Source organism: Malaclemys terrapin, chromosome 13 (assembly GCF_027887155.1).
Source record: "Malaclemys terrapin pileata isolate rMalTer1 chromosome 13, rMalTer1.hap1, whole genome shotgun sequence".
NCBI classification, from domain to species: Eukaryota; Metazoa; Chordata; order Testudines; family Emydidae; genus Malaclemys; species Malaclemys terrapin.
In genome coordinates this window covers 42182887-42204985 of record NC_071517.1, presented here as the reverse complement: position 1 = coordinate 42204985, position 22099 = coordinate 42182887, and the positions used below count along the sequence as shown (strand labels likewise).

General features: G+C 51.3%; 1 protein-coding gene across 3 annotated transcripts; it reads left to right on the top strand.

Moving 5' to 3' along the window:
* The first annotated feature begins 363 nt into the window (after positions 1-363).
* LOC128847642 (tripartite motif-containing protein 10-like) lies at positions 364-22020 on the top strand. 3 transcript variants are annotated; one of them, XM_054047218.1, is made up of 9 exons: positions 364-421; positions 1056-1109; positions 8521-8968; positions 9975-10070; positions 10484-10714; positions 12367-12389; positions 13948-14063; positions 20407-20466; positions 21003-22020. In XM_054047218.1, the coding sequence occupies exons 3-9, from the start codon at positions 8558-8560 to the stop codon at positions 21512-21514; spliced, it is 1449 nt and encodes a 482-aa protein (XP_053903193.1). In that variant the 5' UTR covers positions 364-421; positions 1056-1109; positions 8521-8557; the 3' UTR covers positions 21515-22020. The 3 variants fall into 3 exon arrangements, with proteins under 3 accessions (XP_053903193.1, XP_053903192.1, XP_053903194.1); XM_054047217.1 differs by having other exon boundaries at positions 367-421; positions 946-1109; XM_054047219.1 differs by lacking the exons at positions 364-421; positions 1056-1109 and having other exon boundaries at positions 8426-8968.
* The last annotated feature ends 79 nt before the right edge of the window (positions 22021-22099 follow it).

The following is a 22099-nucleotide window of genomic DNA, read 5'->3' as shown; positions in this document are numbered from 1 at the left end:
GCCGGGGGAGTTCAAACATCAAGAGACTGGCCTAAAAAACACAATATAATTTATTTTTTTAAATGGTGTGATTTTGCGGCCAATCTCAGGATTTTTGAACTCTTGAAAGTTGGCAGTACTGAACCACGGCCCTGGGCAGGGAGTGCTGAGATGATCTGACCGGGGAGGGGAGAAAAAAAAGTTCCATTGGTGATCACTTTCTTGCAGCTCTTAACCCCTCTCCTCGATTTTGTCCCTCTCCTTCCCTGGCCTACCACTTCACTCTGACATGACCCAGCCTGCCTCTGGGCCTCTCCCTTTATAGCTGGGAGCAGAGATCTCACTGAGCATGTTCAGATCACTCCAGCAGGCTCAGTAACAGAGCAAAGTTGCCAGCTGGGGAAAGCAGGAAGAGTTTGTCATACTGATCAATATTGCGCTGGTAAGTAACTCTACACTGCAGAAATCCAGAGTTAAGGAGGCGAGAAACTCCCAAGGGGCTGTGGTGAGGGTGAACCCTGCTCCACAAGGAAACACTGGACTGCAAAGTAATCCAGGGTAAAGTCATCCCAAAACTTAGCCACGAGGCCTGTTCCAACTAGCCTTTCTGCTGTCCTTGATTTTTCCCTTCTCTTGCCTGAGACAGTTTGTCAAAGAATCAGTAAAAACCCATTTCGGACTCCGCTCAAACCTGATCTGGGTGAGGGCTGATGATTTGAAATCAATCCCCTGAAGGGTTACAGTGAGTCCCTGTACCCCCGCGTAGGGTGACCAGACAGCAAGTGTGAAAAATTGGGATGGGGGTGGGGGGTAATAGGAGCCTATGTAAGAAAAAGACCCAAAAATCGGGACTGTCCCTATAAAATCGGGACATCTGGTCACCCTACCCCCGCACCATAAAAGGAGTTTTCCTTTTCCTGACACGAGCATGTGATTCCTGAATATTTCCTCCCCTTCCCACTGTAGCATTTGGCCCCTCTCACTGCAATAGAGGGGATTTCCAACTACCCATCAAAAAGCACTGGATTTAAACGGAGCATTAAACACAAATCCCCTTGATTCATTGTCTCTTTAAGCTGGGAATGCCCCAAAGATCCAGGAACTGCTAAGACATTTCTCCCAGACGTGAGGTAGGAGAAAGATTTTTTTTTTTCTTTCTTTTTTTAATCCTTCGATCCGTCTTTCAGTTTGTGAGTCTTTCCTGTGTGTGCGTGTCAGGCCCGAGCGCTGTTGCCAGGGAGCTGGGATCTCTTGTTTGTACTCTGGATGAGAATCCGGGCATCACGTGGAGAACCTGTACTAAGTACTCCACAAAGCTGAGGGCCCAGATGTGGGGCATCAGGGAGGGGAAGAGGCTCTGCTGTGGAAACTCTGCTCCCCACCCCCTAGCACGGTGGTAGGGGTCTCCAGTAGCACCAAGCATTGCGTGAGAGCTTCAGCCATTAACCGTAGTCCAGTGTCTGCGGAAGAAGTTGCCACAGGGGGGCTGCTCTGGGGTCCTAGGCCCTGGCCACACAATGAAAATTAATTTCACCTCCCCAAAGTTTGCCCATTTACTTGAGATTCACGCTCACTGGGCATCTTTGTATCACTCTTGCTAGCAGATGATTAATATTCGTGCCCCTCTCTGGGAAATTGCGAGGATTCATTAGAGTTCATTATGGACTTTTAACCTTAGAGTCATAGGACTGGAAGGGCCCTCGAGAGATCATCTAGTCCAGTCCCCTGCGCTCAAGGCAGGACCAAGCATTATCAGACCATCCCTGATGGGTGTTTGTCCAATTTATTCTTAAAAATCTCCTTTATTTTTCTGGAACTGTTGGTCCTGGCTCCATCGCTAGGGTTGAGTTCTGAAATGTAGTAAATGAAGGTGAAAGTTCCTCTTTTCTTTCTAAGTACAGGTCCTTTCAGTGAGAAACTTCACCTGCATATTTTAACGCCCTTCACATTTTAGGTGCCGTTTTGTGGGTAGTGTTTGAAATTGGGCACTTGTTGAAATTCTGATGTGATGGTCTCATTTTTTTTTGGTTGGCGCGTATTTTTAAAAGAGCATTGTATACCCACAGAAAAACTGGCAGACCGGTATTTTGGGTAGATCTGGTATATTGGAAAAGGTTCAGAAAAGGGCAACAAAAATGATTAGGGGTATGGAATGGCTTCTGTATGAGGAGAGATTAATAAGACTGGGACTTTTCAGCTTGGAAAAGAGACGGCTAAGGGGAGATATGATTGAGGTCTGTAAAATCATGACTGGTGTAGAGAAAGTAGATAAGGAAGTGTTGTTTACTACTTCTCATAACACAAGACCTAGGGTCACCAAGTGAAATTAATAGGCATCAGGTTTAAAACAAATAAAAGGAAGTATTTCTTCACACAACGCACAGTCAACCTGTGGAACTTCTTGCCAGAGGATGTTGTGAAGGCCAAGACCATAACAGGGTTCAAAAAAGAACTAGATAAGTTCATGGAAGATAGGTCCACCAATGGCTATTAGCCAGGTTGGGCAGGGATGGTGTCCCTAACCTCTGTTTGTCAGAAGCTGGGAATGAGCAACAGGGGATGGATCACTTGATGATTCCCTGTTCTGTTCATCCCCTCTGGGGCATCTGGCATTGGCCACTGTCGGTAGACAGGATACTGGGCTAGATGGACCTTTGGTCTGACCCAGTATGGCCGTTCTTATGTTCTTCTATTGGGGAGCAGTATGCAAAGAAGCAGATATAAGAAATCTTTTCTGTAAAACAAAGGCAATAATGCTTCACCGACACTGAGCATTGTTGTGCGGTTTCATTCACCCACGTTGGTAAGTTACTTTCCACAGGTGGACTGCACTAGCGTCATGCAAAATATTAATGAGATCTATAAAAGCTTAAAAAAAATACTTTCTGTAAATTTATTCCCGCAGGTCTATTCTCAGATTTGACAAAATCCCCCTTGAAACATCCGTGTATGTCGTTTTTAAAATATGACTCTAGTAAGGACAAGTTAATTGTGATAAATCAACATTTGCATAGAGCATTATTTTTCTCTATTCAGTGAGCTCTACGTTTGTTGTATTTTGTGGCAGGCCGGACATTTATATTGTCTTTCATTCTACCTTGGAGGGTGGGAGCTCTGCTCTAGTGAAGGGAAAGCCTTGCGTCCTGCTTAACAGCCATTGTTTCTAAGGCCCGGATCCACAATTTAGAACTAACTTTGTGGCCCCTGTTCCATTTTAATTGAAAAATGAATATGGGTTGGGCAAAAGTGAGAATGCTGCTCTAGTCCAGGATTTCGGGCACTCACCTAGGACCCCTGTTCCAATCCCTTCTCCTCATCAGGCTGGAAAGTTTCCTGAAAGTTTATAAAAGGAGTCCTCATCCGTGCTGGCCATTTTGTATAGCGCTAGGTGGCCTCTGAGGACACTTACTGGGGCGGCCCAAAATGCGTGATGGGGTTCCTCTGCCTATCTTCCCCCAGTTCCTGTTTTGCTCTGGGGCTTAGGTGGAGATAAGCATCTGCAGGCCTAGAGGGAAGCAGCCATGTATATTCCAAGGGAGAAACAGAAGCACCTACAGAACTCCTACCGTGAAAACGTACTCACCAAGTGAGGTTAGCAGTGTCAAGCTGTCTGCGGTGACTCAAAAGCGTGAGTACCAACCTCGGGGCAGGCTGTTAGGAACCAGGGCACAAACCCAACCCTGGTTGTGAGTTCTGTACATCGATTTCACCAGCCAATAATCAAGTGTCAATTCCTCAGGTGATATACCAGCCTAATTATGGAGTCGCAGACAGGCCTCGTGGGTACTCTGATCTGTCTCGCCACCCAGGTGAGCCTGCCTTTGTGCTAGATGGTCTTTTACCCCGAGAATCACAGGATTATTCAGGTTATTCCCAGTCCCAAAGGACCAGTCACTTACCCCAGGTCACTTGCACCTTAGATCTCACACCAAAGACAACGCTTGTAGCCACGCCTGTAATAAACTATGTACAGATTGAATAACAGGACAAGGAAATGAGAGTTATTTACAAGGTTAAAGCAGGTTATCTTACATACACAAATGAATTACAATCTTAAATTTCAAAAGATAAGAGAAGCTTCTATAACAAACAAGCTCTATATGTCTCTCAGAGCTAATCCAGGTTAAGCACTGGAGACGTCTTGCTTATGCCTAGCAAGCCTTGCCCTCCAGAGTCCAAGGAGCATAGAGATACTCAGGGTATGTCTATACTTAAAACGCTACAGTGGGGCACCTGCAGTGCTTCAGTGTAGACACTGCCTGTGCCAACAAGAGGGGTTCTCCTATCTGTGTAGGTGATCCACCTCGCCAAGAGGTGGTAGCTGGGTTGATGGAAGAATCCAGGGGCTAGGTTGGTGATGCTACCTCTCTCGAGGGATGTAAGTTCCTAGTGTAGACCAGACCTCAGTTCCTTCTGTTTAGGGTTTTATCCCCCTCCTGCCATGTGAACTGAGCTGCAAACTCAGCTGCTGGGAGGAATCCACTTACATGACTCATCTCCATGCGGGGCGGGGGGGGGGGGAGCGTGTGAGCTAATCAAAAACGCCTTTGTCCTCCTTAACGTTCCACAGTAGTCCGTCTGATGTCGATGGGCTTTCCCTGTTGGGCAGGACGTAAGGCTGCACATCGGAACTTCACATTAGGGCTATGTCTACACTATAGCTTATGTTGGCAAAATTTATGTCGCTCAAGGGTGTGAATATTCCACCGCCCTGAGGGCAGGGCCGGCTCCAGGCACCAGCTTGTCAAGCAGGTGCTTGGGGCGGCTGCTCCGGAGAGGGGCGGCACGTCCAAATATTCGGCGGCAATTCGGCGGACGGTCCCTCACTCCGCCTGGGAGCGAAAGACCTCCTGCCGAATTGCCGCCGCAGATCGCGATCGCAGCTTTTTTGTTTTGTTTTAGTTTGGTTTTGGCTGCTTGGGGCGGCCAAAACCCTGGAGCCGGCCCTGCCTGAGGGACCTAAGTTACACCGACAAGTGCTTGTGAGCACAGCGCTATGTCAGTGGAAGAGCGTCTCCCGCCGACATAGCTTCTGTCACTCGCGGAGGTGGGTTTTTTTATGCTGACGGGACAGCTCTCTCCTGTCAGCATAGAGTGTCTTCACCAGGTCCAGCTGTACATGTAGACTTGGCCTACGTAATGTCTCCCTCCTGTCGGAGCTGGTGCTTTACATAGTTACAAAGGCTTACAATGCCAGTGCTCAAATATTAGTTTGCAATATGGGATACAGCTGGTATAGACTCATAGACTTTAAGGTCAGAAAGGACCATTATGATCTTCTAGTCTGACCTCCTGCACAACGCAGGCCGCAGAATCTCACTCATCCACTCCTGTAACAAACCCCTGACCTATGTCTGAGCTACTGACGTCCTCAACTTGTGGTTTAAAGGTGAGATTAATACAGGCAGCAACTTGTGGGCATTCAAATAATGTCTAAACACTGAACACATTCTTAGAGTTCTAATACCTGTTTTAACAAAGCTAACACGCAGGTGAGTCGAGCTATGTGTGCGTCAGCGTTCCACTGAGACATGGGGACCACGGCATGAGCTGGCACCTGGTCTGCCAGTGTCACAAGCAGCCTACATGGTTAGGAGGTTTGCTGGATCACAGTCAGGGGCACCGAAAAATGGGGGGCCAAGGAGCCATGGCCCTATCACTTTTTAAAGTGGGAGGGCATAGCTCTCCGACTTTTAACCTGCCTTAAGGGCAAGCGATGGGGGGAGGGGGTGGAAAGGACTGAGCGGGGGTGGGGCCTTGGGGGTAAGAGGCAGAGCGAGGGTGGGGCCTCGGGGAAAGAGGTGGGGTGGGCCTTGAGGGAAGGGGCAGGGTGGGGGTGGGGCCTTGGGGGAAGGGGCGGAGCCAGGGCAGGGCCTTGGGATTGAGCCCAGCTAGTGACGGGCACCCAGGACCCATTTCAGGAAGTACACTGGGTGAAGTGATTCAGGGTGAAGGAGTCAGTCCAAACGGATGCACCAAGGAGCGTAAAATGCGCACAAGCAGCGAGACTGGGGCTCTGTTTGAAGCCAGAGGGTTCACAGGCAGCCCTACGTCTCCAAGCGACCTGAGAAGTCCCAGTACTGTTTGCCTGATAGTAGCCCCTTCGTCTTCCATTAAATCTGGTACTAAGTACCCCCAGGCAACTCCCTGCCCCCCAACAGTCCCATCACCTCCTAGCCCCACCAGTCACCCACCCAGCAACTCCACCACTTCCCACTCCCCCACCCGCTCTGCTACCCCCACAGGCATCTTCAAGCACCCACCAACCCACCTTCCCCGGCCTCACCTGCCTAGTTTTGGGCAGACCCATGTCCTACCCCCAGCTGCTGCTTGGGGAAGGATGTATTGACCACACGCTGAAATTTCTGGTTACGTGAGAATTATTTGTAATATTCAAATTAGCTCCTTACATAAATTGCAACACAAAAGTTGGCACCTCTAGAAGACATTTTTCTCCATACTCGGAGCTGCTGCAGCCTGGGTGGGACGGGACACACCTGGCGATGCAGATCCCATTGAGCGGGGCTGCCTGGGAGCCAGTTGAGGTTGAGCTGGAAGGCCGAGCTGGGTGCAGAGACACTGGTCCCCGTGGAGAAGGGCCAAAGCTTCTGCAGATCACAGGAGATTCACCAGGTTTAGGGGTGGGCTCCGTGGCCTTTTAAGTGGGGATAAAACCCCCTCCTCATTGGGCAGCTTGGGGGAATCTCCATGAGGGAATCATCACAAGGACTTTCTCCCCCAAGCCCCCCTGGCTTTTCGTGCAGATAGGAGTGAAATGCAGCATTTAGGCTAAACACACGGCAGCCCCAGCGCAGAACAGGCACAAATTGGTCAGGAAGTTCAGCTCAGACACGGGGTGAATTCAGCCCTCGGTGTCCAGGCAGCTGGTGGTGTCAGTTGTTGGCGGCGTGTGTGTTCTCTCTGTGTGCTGCACCAGCTCTGGCCAGGTAGCCGGTACACCAGACCTCGACTGACCTGTCTAAGAAGACCACAGAGTCAGTTCAGTAGTGAAGGCGCTTGGCCAGGTTTGTTGTTAACGAAAGATGGTCCTAGTGCCCAGAAAATTCTACGGAGACACTAAGACCTGTATGCCCCTGACAATGGACTCAGCTGAGTGAGCGGGGGCACTTGCCATCCCCCCCAGCTGGACAAAGACACCCCCTCTGCAGCCCCTCTTTTATACACGGATACAAACAAGCTACGTATTGCCCCCGACGAGGTTAGTTACCACCCTACACCTTGTACCTGCTGGTTCGAACAAAACATTTTCATCCCTCATCCTGTCCTGTCCTCCCGTCCTTGTTTCACTTGGGCTTGGTGTGTTCCTGTTCCATTTCCTACCATTGTGTTTATGCCACTCCTTTATGTCAGGGGGTACCTGCATCTTTTTGAATGTGCCTACATGAATACCCTGCGCCTAGTATTTCTTGGGAGTGCCTGTGGTTTTTGCCAACTTCATGTACCTGACTTTGGCTCATAGCCTGAGAGATTAATAAGACTGGGACTTTTCAGCTTGGGGAAGAGACGGCTAAGGGGGGGATACAATTGAGCTCTATAAAATCATGACTGGTGTGGAGAAAGTGAATAAGGAAGTGTTATTTACGCCGTCTCCTAACACACGAACTAGGGGTCACCCAATGACATGAATAGGCAGCAGGTTTAAAACAAACAAAAGGAAGTATTTTTTTTCCACACGATGCACAGTGAACCTGTGGAACTCCTTGCCAGAGGATGTTGTGAAGGCCAAGACTATGACAGGGTTCAAAAAAGAACTAGATAAGTTCATGGAGGATAGGCCCATCGAGGGCTATTAGCCAGGTTGGGCAGGGATGGTGTCCCTAACCTCTGTTTGCCAGAAGCTGGGAATGGGCGACCAGGGATGGATCACTTGATGATTCCCTGTTCTGTTCATTCCTGCTGGGGCCCCTGGCATTGGCCACTGTTGGAAGAACATAAGAACGGCCATACTGGGTCAGACCAAAGGTCCATCTAGCCCAGGATCCTGTCTTCCAAAGACAGGGTACTGTGCTAGATGGACCATTGGTCTGACCCAGTATGGCCATCCTTATGTTCTCTTGATAACTTTGCTTTATATCAGCAGGGCCTGATTTTTGCTCACTTTAGTTCAGGCCTCAGGCCTTGAACCAGGCCCCATGTTTCAGGCTCTCTCCTTCTAATACAGCTGGGACAGGCTGTAGCAAGAGGTGCACTGGGTTATTCACTGGGTCAGTTCCATTGAGGGAGCCGCTTCTGTGCACTAAAAGGAGAGGGGCTCAGATCGGTCTGGGTTTAGCAAGTGGAGAGGGCCGGTGTGGACACACATTGGTGCAGAAGGAAGAAAGAAAGGCTCGTGGCAGAGAGAGACTTACAGCCCCCATTATGGAGAGACACCCAATTCTCCAGAGTGAGTGTGAAACAGGCATTGCCCGTTCTCTTCTTCAATCCCAACCAACTTTATCTCAACTTCTCCCTGTCATGCCCCCACTTTTCCCCCATATGCCTCTCACTGAACTTTTTCTCCCATCCACGTGTGGCTTAAAGGAAGAGGCCAGAAAAAACATTGGCGATCCCAGCGGCCATGGCCTCAGCGGCTCCTGTACAGGGAATCCAAGAGGAAACCAAGTGTCCCATCTGCCTGGAGTATCTAACGGACCCCGTGACCATGGATTGTGGGCACAACTTCTGCCAGGGCTGCATCAGTAACTACTGTGACAAATGGGAAGAATATGGCCCCCTGGAGTGTCCCGTCTGCAGACACCGGATCCGGAAAGGGAACCTCCGGCACAACTGGCAGCTGGGGAACATAGTAGGGAAAATTAGACAACTGGAATTAAATCCTAGCAAAGAGAATCTGTGTGAGACACACCAGGAGAACCTCGACCTGTTCTGCGAGGAGGACGGGGAAGCCGTGTGTGTGGCTTGTTGGAGATCCCCGCAGCACAGATCTCACAGAGTGCTGCTCATGGAAGAGGCTGCTCAGAAATACAAGGTAGGAAACACTCTGACGTCGGTTAATTCAATCCTTTTCTTCTCAGACTAAATTGATCTTTCCCCCCGTAGGCGCCAACTTACTCAGATGCCGGGGGGGAGCTCGACCTCTGCTCCGTCCCAGGCCCCACCCCCGCTCTGCCTCTTCCCACCCCATCCCCCTGCCTCTTCCTTCCTCTGCTCCACCCCCTCCCCCCCAGCGCCTCCTGCACACCACTGAACAGCTGATTGCAGCGGGCCGGAGGCATTGGGAGGGAGGGGGAGGAGCTGATCGGTGGGGCCACCAGCAGGTGGGAGGCGCTGATCTGCGGGGCCTGCTGGTGGGTGCTGAGTACCCACATTTCTTTTCCCCCGTGGGTGCCCCAGCCCCAGAGCACCCACAGAGTCAGCGACTCAGCGCCTATGTTTTCCCCCAGGGGAGCTGAAGTTTCTCTGAGCCTCCTTCAGAGCAACAGGTTCTCCCAGTTTCCTGGATTTCCTCTCCCAGAAGCCGGCTCCATCAATAGTCCTACCTTACAGAGCTACTCCCTCTGGGCTGGCACTGACGCTGCTCTAGCATTGTGCTGAGGTGTCCAGAGGAGGCGCTCTCTCCCTTGAAGGGCATTAACAATGATGGCTGCACGGTTCCGGTCAGGCCAGAGACGGAGCAGATGAGCCTGCTGCAGCCCAGATGCAGCCAAAAAGGAGGTTCAGACTGAAGAGAAAGAGACGGCAGCTCTGCTGGCCGGGGACATGTGAATTATGGTGGGTTGGTAGCACCGCTACAGTTAAGGTTGAAACTGGTTTATTGTTTGAAAGCCAATCCTCGCTCTTATTCCGATTGTCTTGAAAATTCCCCTCCCTCCTGGGATTCCAGGTTAGGGTTAGTGGGCCACATTTGAAGTGGCTTGAGCCAGGTATTCCTGAGGTGAGCTTTGTTACCGATGTGATGTCCTGGAAAACACAGATCCGGCGGGGAAATAACCCTGGGAAAAGAGAAAAATCAAAAGTCACTTTTCTTTTGTTAGGATCAAATTCGGCTCCATTTGCAGAGCTTGATGAAAGAGAGAGATGAGATCCCGGCCGTTAAACTGAGCGAGGAAAAGAGACTCCTGGAACTGCTGGTAGGTGCCTTTGTTAATCGCTAGCAGATATTCCTGGGGGCATTATCAATGTTCTCCTCGCTCTGATTGATGGGAAAGCGACAGTGGGTAACTTTCCCCTTTCCGCGATGATTAGTTAGTGCTCTGTGTCAAGTAAACTCTGTTCTGGTTTACTGGAGATGAGGCCGGCAAATGGTGAAGGCAGGAGAATGTTTATTTATGAAGACAGATCCTTTCTAGGGATAATTTGAACATACATCACGGGGCTAATAGTCAAGGTGACGCTTCTTCTCAGGTCACTTGGACCATCGCAGGCAGGCAGCATGTGCAACTCTGGTGAGAATCCCTGACCCTCCAGCTAGGGATCTATTGTGAAACGGCCTGTGACTCTCCACGTATTCCCAACCTGCCTTTTCCCTGCGTGTCCCTTACAGGAGAAAATGGAAGACGAGAGGCAGAAGATTGTATCTGTATTCAAGCAACTGCGCCAGTTTCTGGAGGACCAAGAGCGACTCCTGCTGGCCCAGTTGGAAAAGTTGGACAAGGCGATTAGGAAGAGCCAGGAAGAAAACGCCACCAGCGTGTCTAAGGAGATACCCCGTCTCAGCGAGCTGATTGATGAGATGGAGGAGACGTGCCAGCAGCCGGCCAGCAAATTCCTGCAGGTGAGACTGAGTTAGAGACCCCCCCCAGATCCCTGCACAGGTGTCCCAGCAACAGAGTCCAGGAGCACACAGTCGGTGCATTGCTGGAATGGGAATTAGGATTGTCCTTTGGAGAGTTACAGACTCCTAGATGTTCGAGATGGAAATGCCCCCTTCGCTCAGACACTCCATGGCCCTGGGGCCAGAGCAGGGTTGCTCCCACCAACTCACTTTCTTTGGTTTTGTGCAGCCAAGGTTCAAAATTCCCAGGGGTTGCGGCTTCCACCGTTTCCCCTTGGGAGATGATTCTCTAGCCAGATACTTCTCCGAGTCAGGAAGTTCGCCCTGATATTCAGCCACAACTTTCCCTTTCGTAGTTTCTTCCCCTTGATCCATCTATCCACACGGGTCACACTTGGCAATTTCTGCCCCTCCTTGGTCTCTGGATTCTGCAGGGCAGCAGGCTGGAATATTTGAGAGCTCTGGGCTGTCTCTGCGGGAATGTGAGACATAGGCGCTGACTTTTATTTTTCCCAGGGGGTGCTCCCTGCTCTGCCCCGAGGCCCCGCCCTCGCTCTGCCTCTTCCTGCTCCAACCCCTCCCCCGAGACCCCCCGCTCGCTGCTTTCTGCCCTCCCCCAGCCGCCAAACAGCTGATCGGCAGCACCGCCGAACAGCTGTGGCCGGTGGGTGCTGACCACCCACTATTTTTTTTTCTGTGGGTGCTTGAGCCCCGGAGCACCCACGGAGTTGGCGCCTAAGACGTGCAGGACTAGGGAGGTGGGGGAAGATGAGGGTGGGGGAACAAAGTTATTGGGGCTTTGGGTGGGATGAGGGTGGGAGGAGGAGATATTGTTTCTCTTCCTGGAGGGAATGACCTGCGCTTTATACACAGCAGGGTTCTCTGGTCTGGTCACAAACTCTCCACACTCGTTCATGACCGTGAGAGGAGCACAAAGAGTTAGAGAGTTTTTCAATATGGGCATGAGAGAGAGAAAGGGCCCTTCCCGTGAGAACGCTCCTGCACATTTCCACTCACAATACCATCTCTGTGGCTTTCGTTTTCCACAAATAACAGCAAAAACCCACTTGGGCATAGGCGCCAGTTTCTTCATTTCCCCAGGGGCACTCGACCCCTGCTCTGCCCCAGGCCCCGCCCCCACCCCTTCCCCCAAGGCCCCGCCCCACCTCTTTCTGCCCCATTCCACCCCCTCCCCTGAACGTGCTTTGCCCTCTTGCCCCCCCCCCGTGTCTTCTGAACAGCTGAGGCACTGGGGGGAGGATGAGGAGTTGATTGGCAGGGCCGCCCGGTGACGGGAGGTGCCGGGGAGGGAGTGGGAGGAGTTGATTGGCAGGGCCGCCTGGGGACGGGAGGTGCCAGGGGGGGAAGGGGAGGAGTTGATCGGCAGGGCCGCCCGGGGGCGGGAGGTGCCTGGGGGGAGGGGGAGGAGCTCCACTGGTGGGTGCTGAGCACCCACCATTTTTCCCCCGTGGGTGCTCCAGCCCCAGAGCACCCACAGAGTCGGTGCCTATGCACTTGGGAAAAAATGTTTATGAATAAAAGGGTCCTAGATCCCCATTTGCACTGTGCTGAATTCGGAGCGAGCCCCCTCCAGAGCAGGAGGGGCCCTCGGCATATGGGACTGAGCTCTCTTTTCTTTATCTTCCCTCTAGGACATCAGAAGCACCTTGAGCAGGTACGTGGCTCCTTCCTGCTTTACGGCGCCGGGAAAGGACTTGGCCGCTATGTTCAAACCCCGCCTCCCCAGGGCACCACAGCACAGCACGTGGGGCTGGGTCACATTCGGCTGCAAATCTCGGTTGAATTTAACATCCGGAGGTTCTCACCCTCTGCCCCGACACTCTGGAGTTATCCATCCTGCGGGAAAGCTTCTGAACCTAAAGTATTTCCTAGAGATGTCCCATCCCTGGGGGCCTGGCTGCCTCGGGGTTCTGGGGATGGACTATCGGCCTTTCACCGCTAGGGCACAGGACACAGTCCCGCCCGGGGCAGCGATCATCAAGAGTCTTTACTGCTTGAGGACTGTTTGGAGACCTGTGTGGAATGAACTGGGGAAGTGGGGAGTAGATCAAGGCTTAATTTGTGCCGCGGTTTGCCAGGGCTGAGCCCTCTAGGCTTGGCAGTTCATTGCCACAGGCAGCAAGTTATATAGCCCCATGGTGCCCGTGCTCCACCAATATTCAGGAACGTGGGACCGGCTCCACCAATGTTTGGGCTTATATTTTCAGAACCGTCCCATCCATAGGATGGATCGGGGCACCCGACCCAGGCCCCGCACTTTGGGGGACTCTGTGCTTCAGGGGGATGTGGGGTCCAGGGTGGCCTGGAGGGTTAGCGGGGGACCTGGACACAGCCCGCCCTGCCCCGCCTCTTCCCGCCCCTGCTCCGCACCTGCCCCCACTTCACCCCTTCCCCCAAGCTCCCGTCCCACCTCTTCCCACCCCTGCTCTGCCCCCTCCCCGCCCTACTCCACCGCTTTCCCCAACCCCCTGCCCCACCTCTTCCCACCCCTGCTCCACCCCTTCCCCTCCCCATTCCATCCCTTACCCCAATCCCCTGCCCCGCCTCTTTCTGGCTTACGCCCCCTCCCCCGAGCGACTCCGGGAGCCAGTGGGGCGGAACAGAGTGGGGTGGGCTGGGGCCGCGTCACTCGCTGCTGCTAGCGCCAGACTCCCCGCTAACCCCCAGGCCGTCCTGGACCCCGTGTCCCCCTGAAGCGCTGGGCCCGGGATGGTTGCCCCGGTCCATCCTATGGACGGGATGGCTCTGCATGGACCCGTTCTGGGCACCACCAAAAATTATACAAACCTGGCGCCCATGTTCATCGCCCTGGCACCTCTGGGCTCGCCGCGTCACTTATGAAAATAAAAAAATTGCTTGAGCCCCGGCACCTCTTACATCTATTCAGGGCTTAATTTGGAATGAATCAGTCCAGTTCCGAGTGCACACAGAGCTACAACACTAAGACCAGCAGGGAGGCCAAGGAGTGAATTGGCCGTGGAGACTCAGTTCCTGTTTTGCTCCAGAGCTGGTCTCTCCAGGCCAGAGCTGAAGAATATTAATGGGATCTTCAGGGGGAAGGTTGTACGGCCACAGCCTGTGCTGCACCTGCTCTGAAGCTGGGAGAAGCCAAAGAATTATAATTTCAGGCCCATTAGAGCAGCAACTTTCACTGACGACAAATGATGATGTGTCACTAAACGAAATACCAGAATGTGACATTTTCTCTCCAGGTGTGAGAAGGGGAAGGTCCAGCAGCCCGTGGAGATGTCTTCGGAGCTGGAAAAGAGACTCGGAGAGTTGTCTCAGAATAATAGTGATCTAACGGAGACTCTGAAGAAGTTCAAAGGTACCAAGATGGGATCGAGGAGCGGAAATTGGGATGAGTCTAGAGACTGTGGGAGAAGATTGGGCTGCATTAGTAGGAGTGTTGCCAGCAGATCCACGGAACTGATTATTCCCTTTTATTCATGAAGCCACATCTGGAGTATGGAATCCAATTTTGGACCCCCAATACAAAAAGGATGTGGACAAATTGGAGAGAGTCCAGCGGAGGACAATGAAAATGATTAGGGGGCTGGGGCACATGATTTATGAAGAGCAGCTGAGGAAACTGGGCTTATTTAGTCTGCAGAAGAGAAGAATGAGGGGGGATTTGATAGCAGCCTTCAATTACCTGAAAGGGGAGTTCCAAAGAAGATGGATCCAGACTGTTCTCAGTGGTGGCAGATGACAGAACAAGGAGTAATGGTCTCAAGTTGCAGTCGGGGAGGTCCAGGCTGGATATTAGGAAAAACTTTTTCACTAGGAGGGTGGTGAAGCACTGGAATGGGTTACCTAGGGAGGTGGTGGAATCTCCTTCCTTAGAGGTTTTTAAGGCCTGGCTTGACAAAGCCCTGGCTGGGATGATTTAGTTGGGGATTGGACCTGCTTTGAGCAGGGGGTTGACCTGCTGAGGTCCCTTCCAACCCTGATATTCTATGAAATTATGAATCCGTTCAATAAGAAAAGTGAAGCAGACAACCTGAACAAATCCAGCAAGGGTTGAGTTATTCGGTCACCTTTAGGAAATTATTTAGGTCCAGGTTTAGCAAAATGGCCAAATTTTTGGAACCTCGGAGTATCTCGTCCAGCTGCAGAACTGCAGGGCGTGTACTGCAGAACTTCTATCGTCCACAGCTGCAGGTGGAGTCCGTGGGACCTGCAGGTGCCCAACCCCTCTGTGAACCAGGCCCCAGGTGCCTAAAGTTCAGCATCCAAAATGTAGACCCTAAATTAAAGGCCACTATTGAAATTGGGACCCGGCCCATCCTTGTGCTCTGGCCCCGTGTACCAGCTAGTTTGGGCCAAAGGGGCTGTAGGAAAGATGCAAACCCCTGTCCCATCCCGAGGGAATCCCTCTAGTACAGAAGCCACTTGTTCCTGCTCCACAGCAGCTGCTGGCACAAGGAGTGTGCCTGGGCATGGAGTGGAGTTGGTGAGGGCACACTGGAGCAGGGAGGGGGTGGACCGGGATAAAGAGGTGTCGCCAGGATGAAGTTGTTTCTCTTATACTCTGCTGGCCGGCAAAGCCCCATAGAGGTCGCTGACACAAGGATGCAAATCTGTCTGGATTGCAGGACTTCCCTGTGCCAAGCTTTGCATTAGCCACTGAATAGGGAAGACCCAATCTGCCTCCCCTCTATCTCTTTGCCAGTGCAGGGGTGAATCTGGCCCATTGAACTGAACCTCTTCCTGCCTCAGTTTCTGCATTTGTAAAAGGATACAATTGTTTGCATTTCAGTCTATCCAGGGCGAAGACCCCGTTTGTGCCAAGCTCAGTAGAGACACTGAGTAAACACACCTAAAGTTTACAACAAAGGACCCTGATCCTGCAAATTCTTAAGCTCCCATTAATGTCAAAGTGTGGCAAGTCACTTTCATGCTAAAGTCTTTGCTGGATCTGGGTCTAAGTTAGGACGAAATGCAGCGGGTGAATGTGACACACCAGCTGGGGTCTGGGGGTGGGAGGGAGAGGATGAGGAAGCCGTCAGGCTTTCTTACAGCTAATATTCCCTGGCATGTGGTGAGGGTTAATGGAAGTGGATTCTGTTGATCTGAGGGGCCAGGAGGAAAGAGAAGGTTTGGGATTAGCTTTAATTAAAGACCTGAGTGTGTGTCTGTCCATCTCTGTCTGTTTCTCTCTCACTATTAAACCAAAGTTACGTCAAGTCAGAGTGGGGGTTGTAGAGAGATGTTTGTGGAAGATTATAATTTAGCGACACTCCCTCATAGGGGACAGGATTATGAATACAGGAATTTAGAGATGTGCCATGGAAGCTGGGGTGGAGAACTCAGTGTAGCTGCATACAGCAATCGGGGCGCTGGAACACGGGGAGCCGGGAGCCAGGGCCCTATAGCTTTTCACCGGCCGTAAGGGCGAGCAATGGGGGTGGAGAGGAGTGAGTGGAGGCGGGGTCTTGTGGAGAAGAGGCGGGGCCTCAGGGAGAATGGCAGCGCGAGGGCGGGAGCTCGGGAAGTAGGGTCGGTGTGTAGCCCAGTGGGCGAGCTTGCTTTCATTATATTTTGCTTTGCCTTATATTTAGCAGTAATGCACGGAACCTACAGGCCTGTATCCTGTCAGACGTTAGCTTCAGCAAGTTAGCAGGAGGCTTGAGGCCTATGAACTTTGCACAGATAAACGGCCAACGGAAAACCCCAAATATTGGGGAACTGAAAATAGAGTGTTTAAGGGGAAGTTTTGACCACAGGTACATGGTTTAACCACAGAAGCCTCCTGGCAATGAACTGACGTGTAACAGGTACATGAGCTACATTTGCAGACACCTAACCGCTAACGGGCCATGGCAACAAACTGACAGACGTGATAATAAGTTGAGAATGCATGGGGTGCATTGTCCTAGGGATGGGGGTTCCACAACCACCACTCCCAAGAGGAGGAGATGGGTGGTGGTGGTCGGGGACTCCCTTCTCAGGGGGATGGAGTCATCCATCTGCCGTCCAGACCCAGAGACTCGAGAAGAGTGCTGCTTGCCTGGAGCTTGAATTCAGGGTGTGGCGGAGTGTCTGCCAAAACTGATCAAGCCCTCAGACCGCCACCCCTTCCTACTTCTCCCAGGATACTGCCAAGAATGACCTTGAGGGGGTCACTGCAGACTACGTGGCTCTGGGAAGAAGGATAAAGGAGTTTGAGGCAAAAGTCGTGTTCTTGTCCATTCTCCCTGTTGAAGGAAAAGGCCCAGGTAGGGACCATCGAATTGTGGAGGTAAATGCTTGGTTATGCAGGTGGTGTCGGAGAGAGGGCTTTGGATTCTTCGACCATGGGATGTTGTTCCGGGAAGAAGGATTGCTAGGAAGAGATGAGGTCCACCTAACGACGAGAGAGAAGAGCATCTTCGCAAGCAGGCTGGCTAACCTAGTGAGGAGGGCTTTAAACTAGGTTCGCTGGGGAACTGTGACCTAAGCCTAGAGGTAAGTGGGGAAGTGGGATACCGGGAGGAAACACAAGGAGGAGGGTGCAACAGGAGAGGCCTCCTGATTCATACTGAGAAAGTAGGCCAATCGGCTAGATATCTTGGTGCCTGGACATGAACGCAAGCAGGAAGAATTGGAAGTCCTGGCACAGTCAAGGAACTATGATGTGATTGGAATTGGCAGTGTAACTCACATGACTAGAGTACTGTCATGGATGAGTTCAGGAAGGACAGGCAGGGGAGGAAAGGTGGAGGAGTTGCACTGTATGTAAGAGGGTGGTATGATTGCTCAGAGCTCCAGAATGAAACTGGAGAAAAGCCTGTTGAGAGTCTTTGGGTTAAGTTTAGAGGCGAGAGCAATAAGGGTGATGTCTTGGTGGGCGTCTGCTATAGACCATCAGACCAGCAGGATGAGGTAGACGAGGCTTTCTTCGGACAACTAACAGAAGTTTCCAGATCACAGGCCCTGGTTTTCTTTGGGGACTTCAATCACCCTGACATTTGCTGGGAGAGCAATACAGCAGTGCACAGACAATCCAGGAAATTTTTGGAGAGTGCTGGGGACAACTTCCTGGTGCAAGTGCTGGAGGAACCAACTAGGGGCCGTGCTCCTCTTGACCTGCTGCTCACAAACAGAAAAGAATTGGTTGGGGAAGTAGAAGTGGGTGGCAACCTGGGCAGCAGTGATCATGAGATGGTCAGGTTCAGGATCCTGACAAAAGGAAGAAAGGAGAGCAGCAGAATACGGACCCTGAACTTCAGAAAAGCAGACTTGGACTCCCTCTGAGAACTGATGGGCAAGATCCCTTGGGAGGCTAATATGAGGGGGAAGGGAGTCCAGGAGAGCTGACTGTATTTTAAAGAAGCCTTATTGAGGGCGCAAGAACAAACCATCTCGATGTGCAGAAAGAATAGCAAATATGGCAGGCAACCAGCTTGGCTTAACAGAGAAATCTTCGGTGAGTTTAAACACAAAAAGGAAGCTTACAAGAAGTGGAAACTTGGACAGATGACTAGGGAGGAGTATAAAAATATTGATTGAGCATGCAGGGGTGTATTCAGGAAGGTCAAAGCACAATTGGAGTTGCAGCTAGCAAGGGATGTGAAGGGTAACAAGAAGGGTTTCTACTGGTATGTTAGCAACAAGAAGAAGGTCAGGGTAAATGTGGGACCCTTACTGAATGGGGGAGGCAACCTAGTGACAGATGATGTGGAAAAAGCTGAAGTTCTCAATGCTTTTTTTCCTCGGTCTTCACAGACAAGGTCAGCTCCCAGGAGGTGAGCAGCCCTCAGTGGTGAAAGAACAAGGTTAGGACTTTTTAGAAAAGCTGGACATGCACAAGTCCATGGGACCAGATCTAATGCACCCGAGGGTGCTGAGGGAGTTGTCTGATGTGATTGTAGAGCCATTGGCCATTATCTTTGAAAACTCGTGGCAATCAGGGGAGGTCACGGAAGATTGGAAAAAGGCAAATATAGTGCCCATCTTTAAAAAAGGGAAGAAGGAGAATACGGGGAACTACAGACCAGTCAGCCTCACCTCAGTACCTGGAAAAATCATGGAGCAGATCCTCAAGGAATCCATTTTGAAGCACTTGGAGGAGAAGAAGGTGATCAGGAACAGTCAACATGGATTCACCAAGGGCAAGTCAAGCCTGACCAACCTGATTGCCTTCTATGATGGGATAACTGGCTTTCTGGATATGGGGAAAGCGGTGGACTTGGGCTGCATTAGTAGGAGCATGGCAAGCAGACTGAGGGAAGTGATTATTCCCCTCTATTCGGCACTGGTGAGGCCACATCTGAAGTATTGTGTCCAGTTTTGAGCCCCCCACTACAGAAAGGAGGTGGACAAATTGGAGAGAGTCCAGCGGAGGACAACAAAAATTATTAGGGGGCTGGGGCACAAGACTTACAAGGAGAGGCTGAGGGAACTGGGCTTATTTAGCAGAAGAGAAGAGTGAAGGGGGATTTGACATCAGCCTTCAACTACCTGAAGAGGGGTTCCAAAGAGGATGGAGCTAGGCTTTTCTCAGTGGTGGCAGATGACAGAACAAGGAGCAATGTCTCAAATTGCAGTAGGAGAGGTATAGGTTGGATATAAGGAAACACTATTTCACTAGGAGGGTGGTGAAGCACTGGAATGGGTTACCTAGGAAGGTGGTTGAATCTCCATCCTTAGAGGTTTTTAAGGCCTGGCTTGACAAAGCCCTGGCTGGGATGATTTAGTTGGTGTTGGTCCTGCTTTGAGCAGGGGGTTGGACTAGATGACCTCCTGAGGTTTCTTCCAACCCTAATCTTCTATGATTCTATGATATATGAACCTATAGAAAAAAGACACTCCAACATTAGTAAGAGGAGGAAATACAAATAAGGAAAAGGGGGAAATTCCCTACTAAATATGCATTAAATATAGCAGCAGCAGAGTAACATATGGTAAAAATGGTATCCCAGCCTAGGGGCAGTAGGAGAAGAAGATGTAGTTCTTGGGAGGTGTCAGAATGATGGCCATGGGTGATGATGAAGAAGGTGATGGTGATGAGGAAGATGATGGGTAACATGTCAGGTTATTCTGCAAGGGATGGTGTGAGTATGTGGGTGTGTAGATGTACATTCTGTAGTATCTCTATCTCCCTTACTGAGTTGGGGTGTTTGTGACTGTGCTAAATGTATTAATAAACTATATTTGTAATAATAGAGGAGTTCCTATAGTGTGAGTGTTGCAACTATGCACATTGGGGTTTCCAACTATATAATAATTTGAATAATATTGGGCCTGGTCTTGGGACAAGAACCTGCTAACCCTCAAAGTGATAACTGGGGATTCTTAAGTAATTAATATATATATTAAGAGAAGACTGGAAGACGTGTTGTGATCGGCTCAGTCTTAACTGATGAAGGACCGACAGTCTACGCAGTCTATATATATAATTTATAGATCGGGTTACAGATTGGGGAGGGGAGAGGAAGTGGCACAAGGGGGGGAGAAGGGGGGCAAGGTCACAGTTTGGGCACTGGTGCCCCCCCCCCCACTTTTAGGGAGAGTCCTTTGCTCCTGACAGCAGTTCACCCCAGAAGCTCTCTAGGTTGTTTTAATAAAAGTTCTATTCTTTTGTCATGCACTGGTGTGTTGTTTAATGAACTCCAAGATCATTACAAGGGTGTTGTTTCAAACATGAAAGCGTGCTATCTCATCTCTTCTGTCCCTTCCCCCTCCAGACACTCTGCCGTCTGAACTGGAGAAAAGAAGAAGGGAATCCCTAGGATTGCACAGACAGGGTGAGATTGCCGGTGGAGATGGTCTTCAAGTGAAGACAGAAATTCCATCAAGACACTTTCATGAACCCGGAGCTGAAGTTACAAACCAAACTAACAGTGTTCCTGACACACGTCCCATTCACAAATAAAATAGAGAATTGTAACTACTAAGGTGACCCTAAGCTCAAGTCATATGAACAATCCTGACACCAACCTTAATACCGAGTCCATGCCCACGCCAAGGAACAGAAGCACTCTCACGAACCTGCATCCAAACACTTTCCTCTAACCCCGGTAGGGTTGCCAACTTGGTAATACTTAAAAACCGGACACTCCAGCAGGAGTGCTGGAACCTCCCCTGCCCCGCCTCTTTTCCCTGAGGCCCCTGCCCCACCTCTTCCCCCCAAAGCCCCACCCCACTTCTTCCTCCTGAGATCCCTCCCAGGGATCCAGGACTGTCGCATCCAGCACCAGGCTGCTGGGGAATGTTAGAAATGGTTCCAGCCTCCCCCAGGGCCGAGCTCTGCCCCTAATGCTCCAATTCTCTCTCTCCCCAGTGAATGTGACTCTGGATCCAGACACGGCTCATCCTGAACTCATCGTGTCAGAGGACTGGAAAAGTGCAAGATGGGGATTCACAGAGGAGGATCTACCCGACAATCCGGAGCGATTTGACATTTTGCCCTGTGTGCTGGGCTGTGAGGGATTCACCTCGGGGAGACATTGCTGGGAGGTGGAGGTGGGGGGTGGGCGATTCTGGGCCGTGGGGGTGGCCAGAGAGTCTGTGAGGAGGAAGGGATGGATCAGCCGTAGCCCTGAGGGGGGGATCTGGGCTGTGGAGCGGTGTGGAGATCAATACCAGGCTCTCACCTCCCCTGAGACCCCCCTGCCCCTGAGCCAGGCCCCCAGCAGGATCCGGGTTTCTCTGGACTGTGAACGGGGGCAGGTGACATTTTTCGATGCTGAGAACCAGGGCCCGATCTTCACTTTCCCGCCCGCCTCTTTCACTGGGGAGAGAAGCCTACCCTGGCTCCAGGTGGGGAGATCCCGGCTCAGACTGTGGCCCTAAGACACAGGGGGGAAATATCCCTCCTGGGGACCCTGAAGTCAGCCTCTCTAGCCTCAAACGTCCTCGTCTCCATGACCCCGGCGCCTCCATGGGGGACAATGGATCGTCAAACCATAGAGAGGAAGCAGCGATGGAGATGGAGACATCAGGTTTTCCCCCTCTAGACTCTGCAGCCTATTTCTCACTATCCTCCATAGTCAGGAAAACTCTGGGATCCCAGCTCAGGCACTGAGATACTGGGGAATAGCCTACCGGGAATTAAAAGATGGGTTTCTTTAGCCACCATCATCCTAGTCTCCATGACCTTGGAGGACTCCTGTCTCCCCATTCTCCTGGCCTCTCCTATCTCTCACCCCCTGAAAGCTCATCTCTCTCCTTGCCAGCACTAGGGGTGGGAAAGGGGTGGGTGAAGAACTACTGAAGCTGCAGGAAGAGCAGAGGGGCCCTGAGGGACAGGCCGATATGGGGGTTGCAGGGGTCACAGTGGGGTGTGGGGCAGAATTGCACTAGTGCCAACCTCAAGAGATCAACAATTTTGAGACTGCCCTATAAAGCGTGAGTTTTTAATAAAACATCATATGTTTT

Bases quoted from the DNA above. Each gene is read 5' to 3' on its own strand.
- LOC128847642 (XM_054047218.1), top strand. From the start codon at position 8,558: ATGGCCTCAGCGGCTCCTGTACAGGGAATCCAAGAGGAAACCAAGTGT. The intron at 10,071-10,483 runs GTAGGTGCCTTT...TGTCCCTTACAG, and splicing joins AGAGACTCCTGGAACTGCTG to GAGAAAATGGAAGACGAGAG. The intron at 14,064-20,406 runs GTACCAAGATGG...TTCCCCCTCCAG, and splicing joins GACTCTGAAGAAGTTCAAAG to ACACTCTGCCGTCTGAACTG.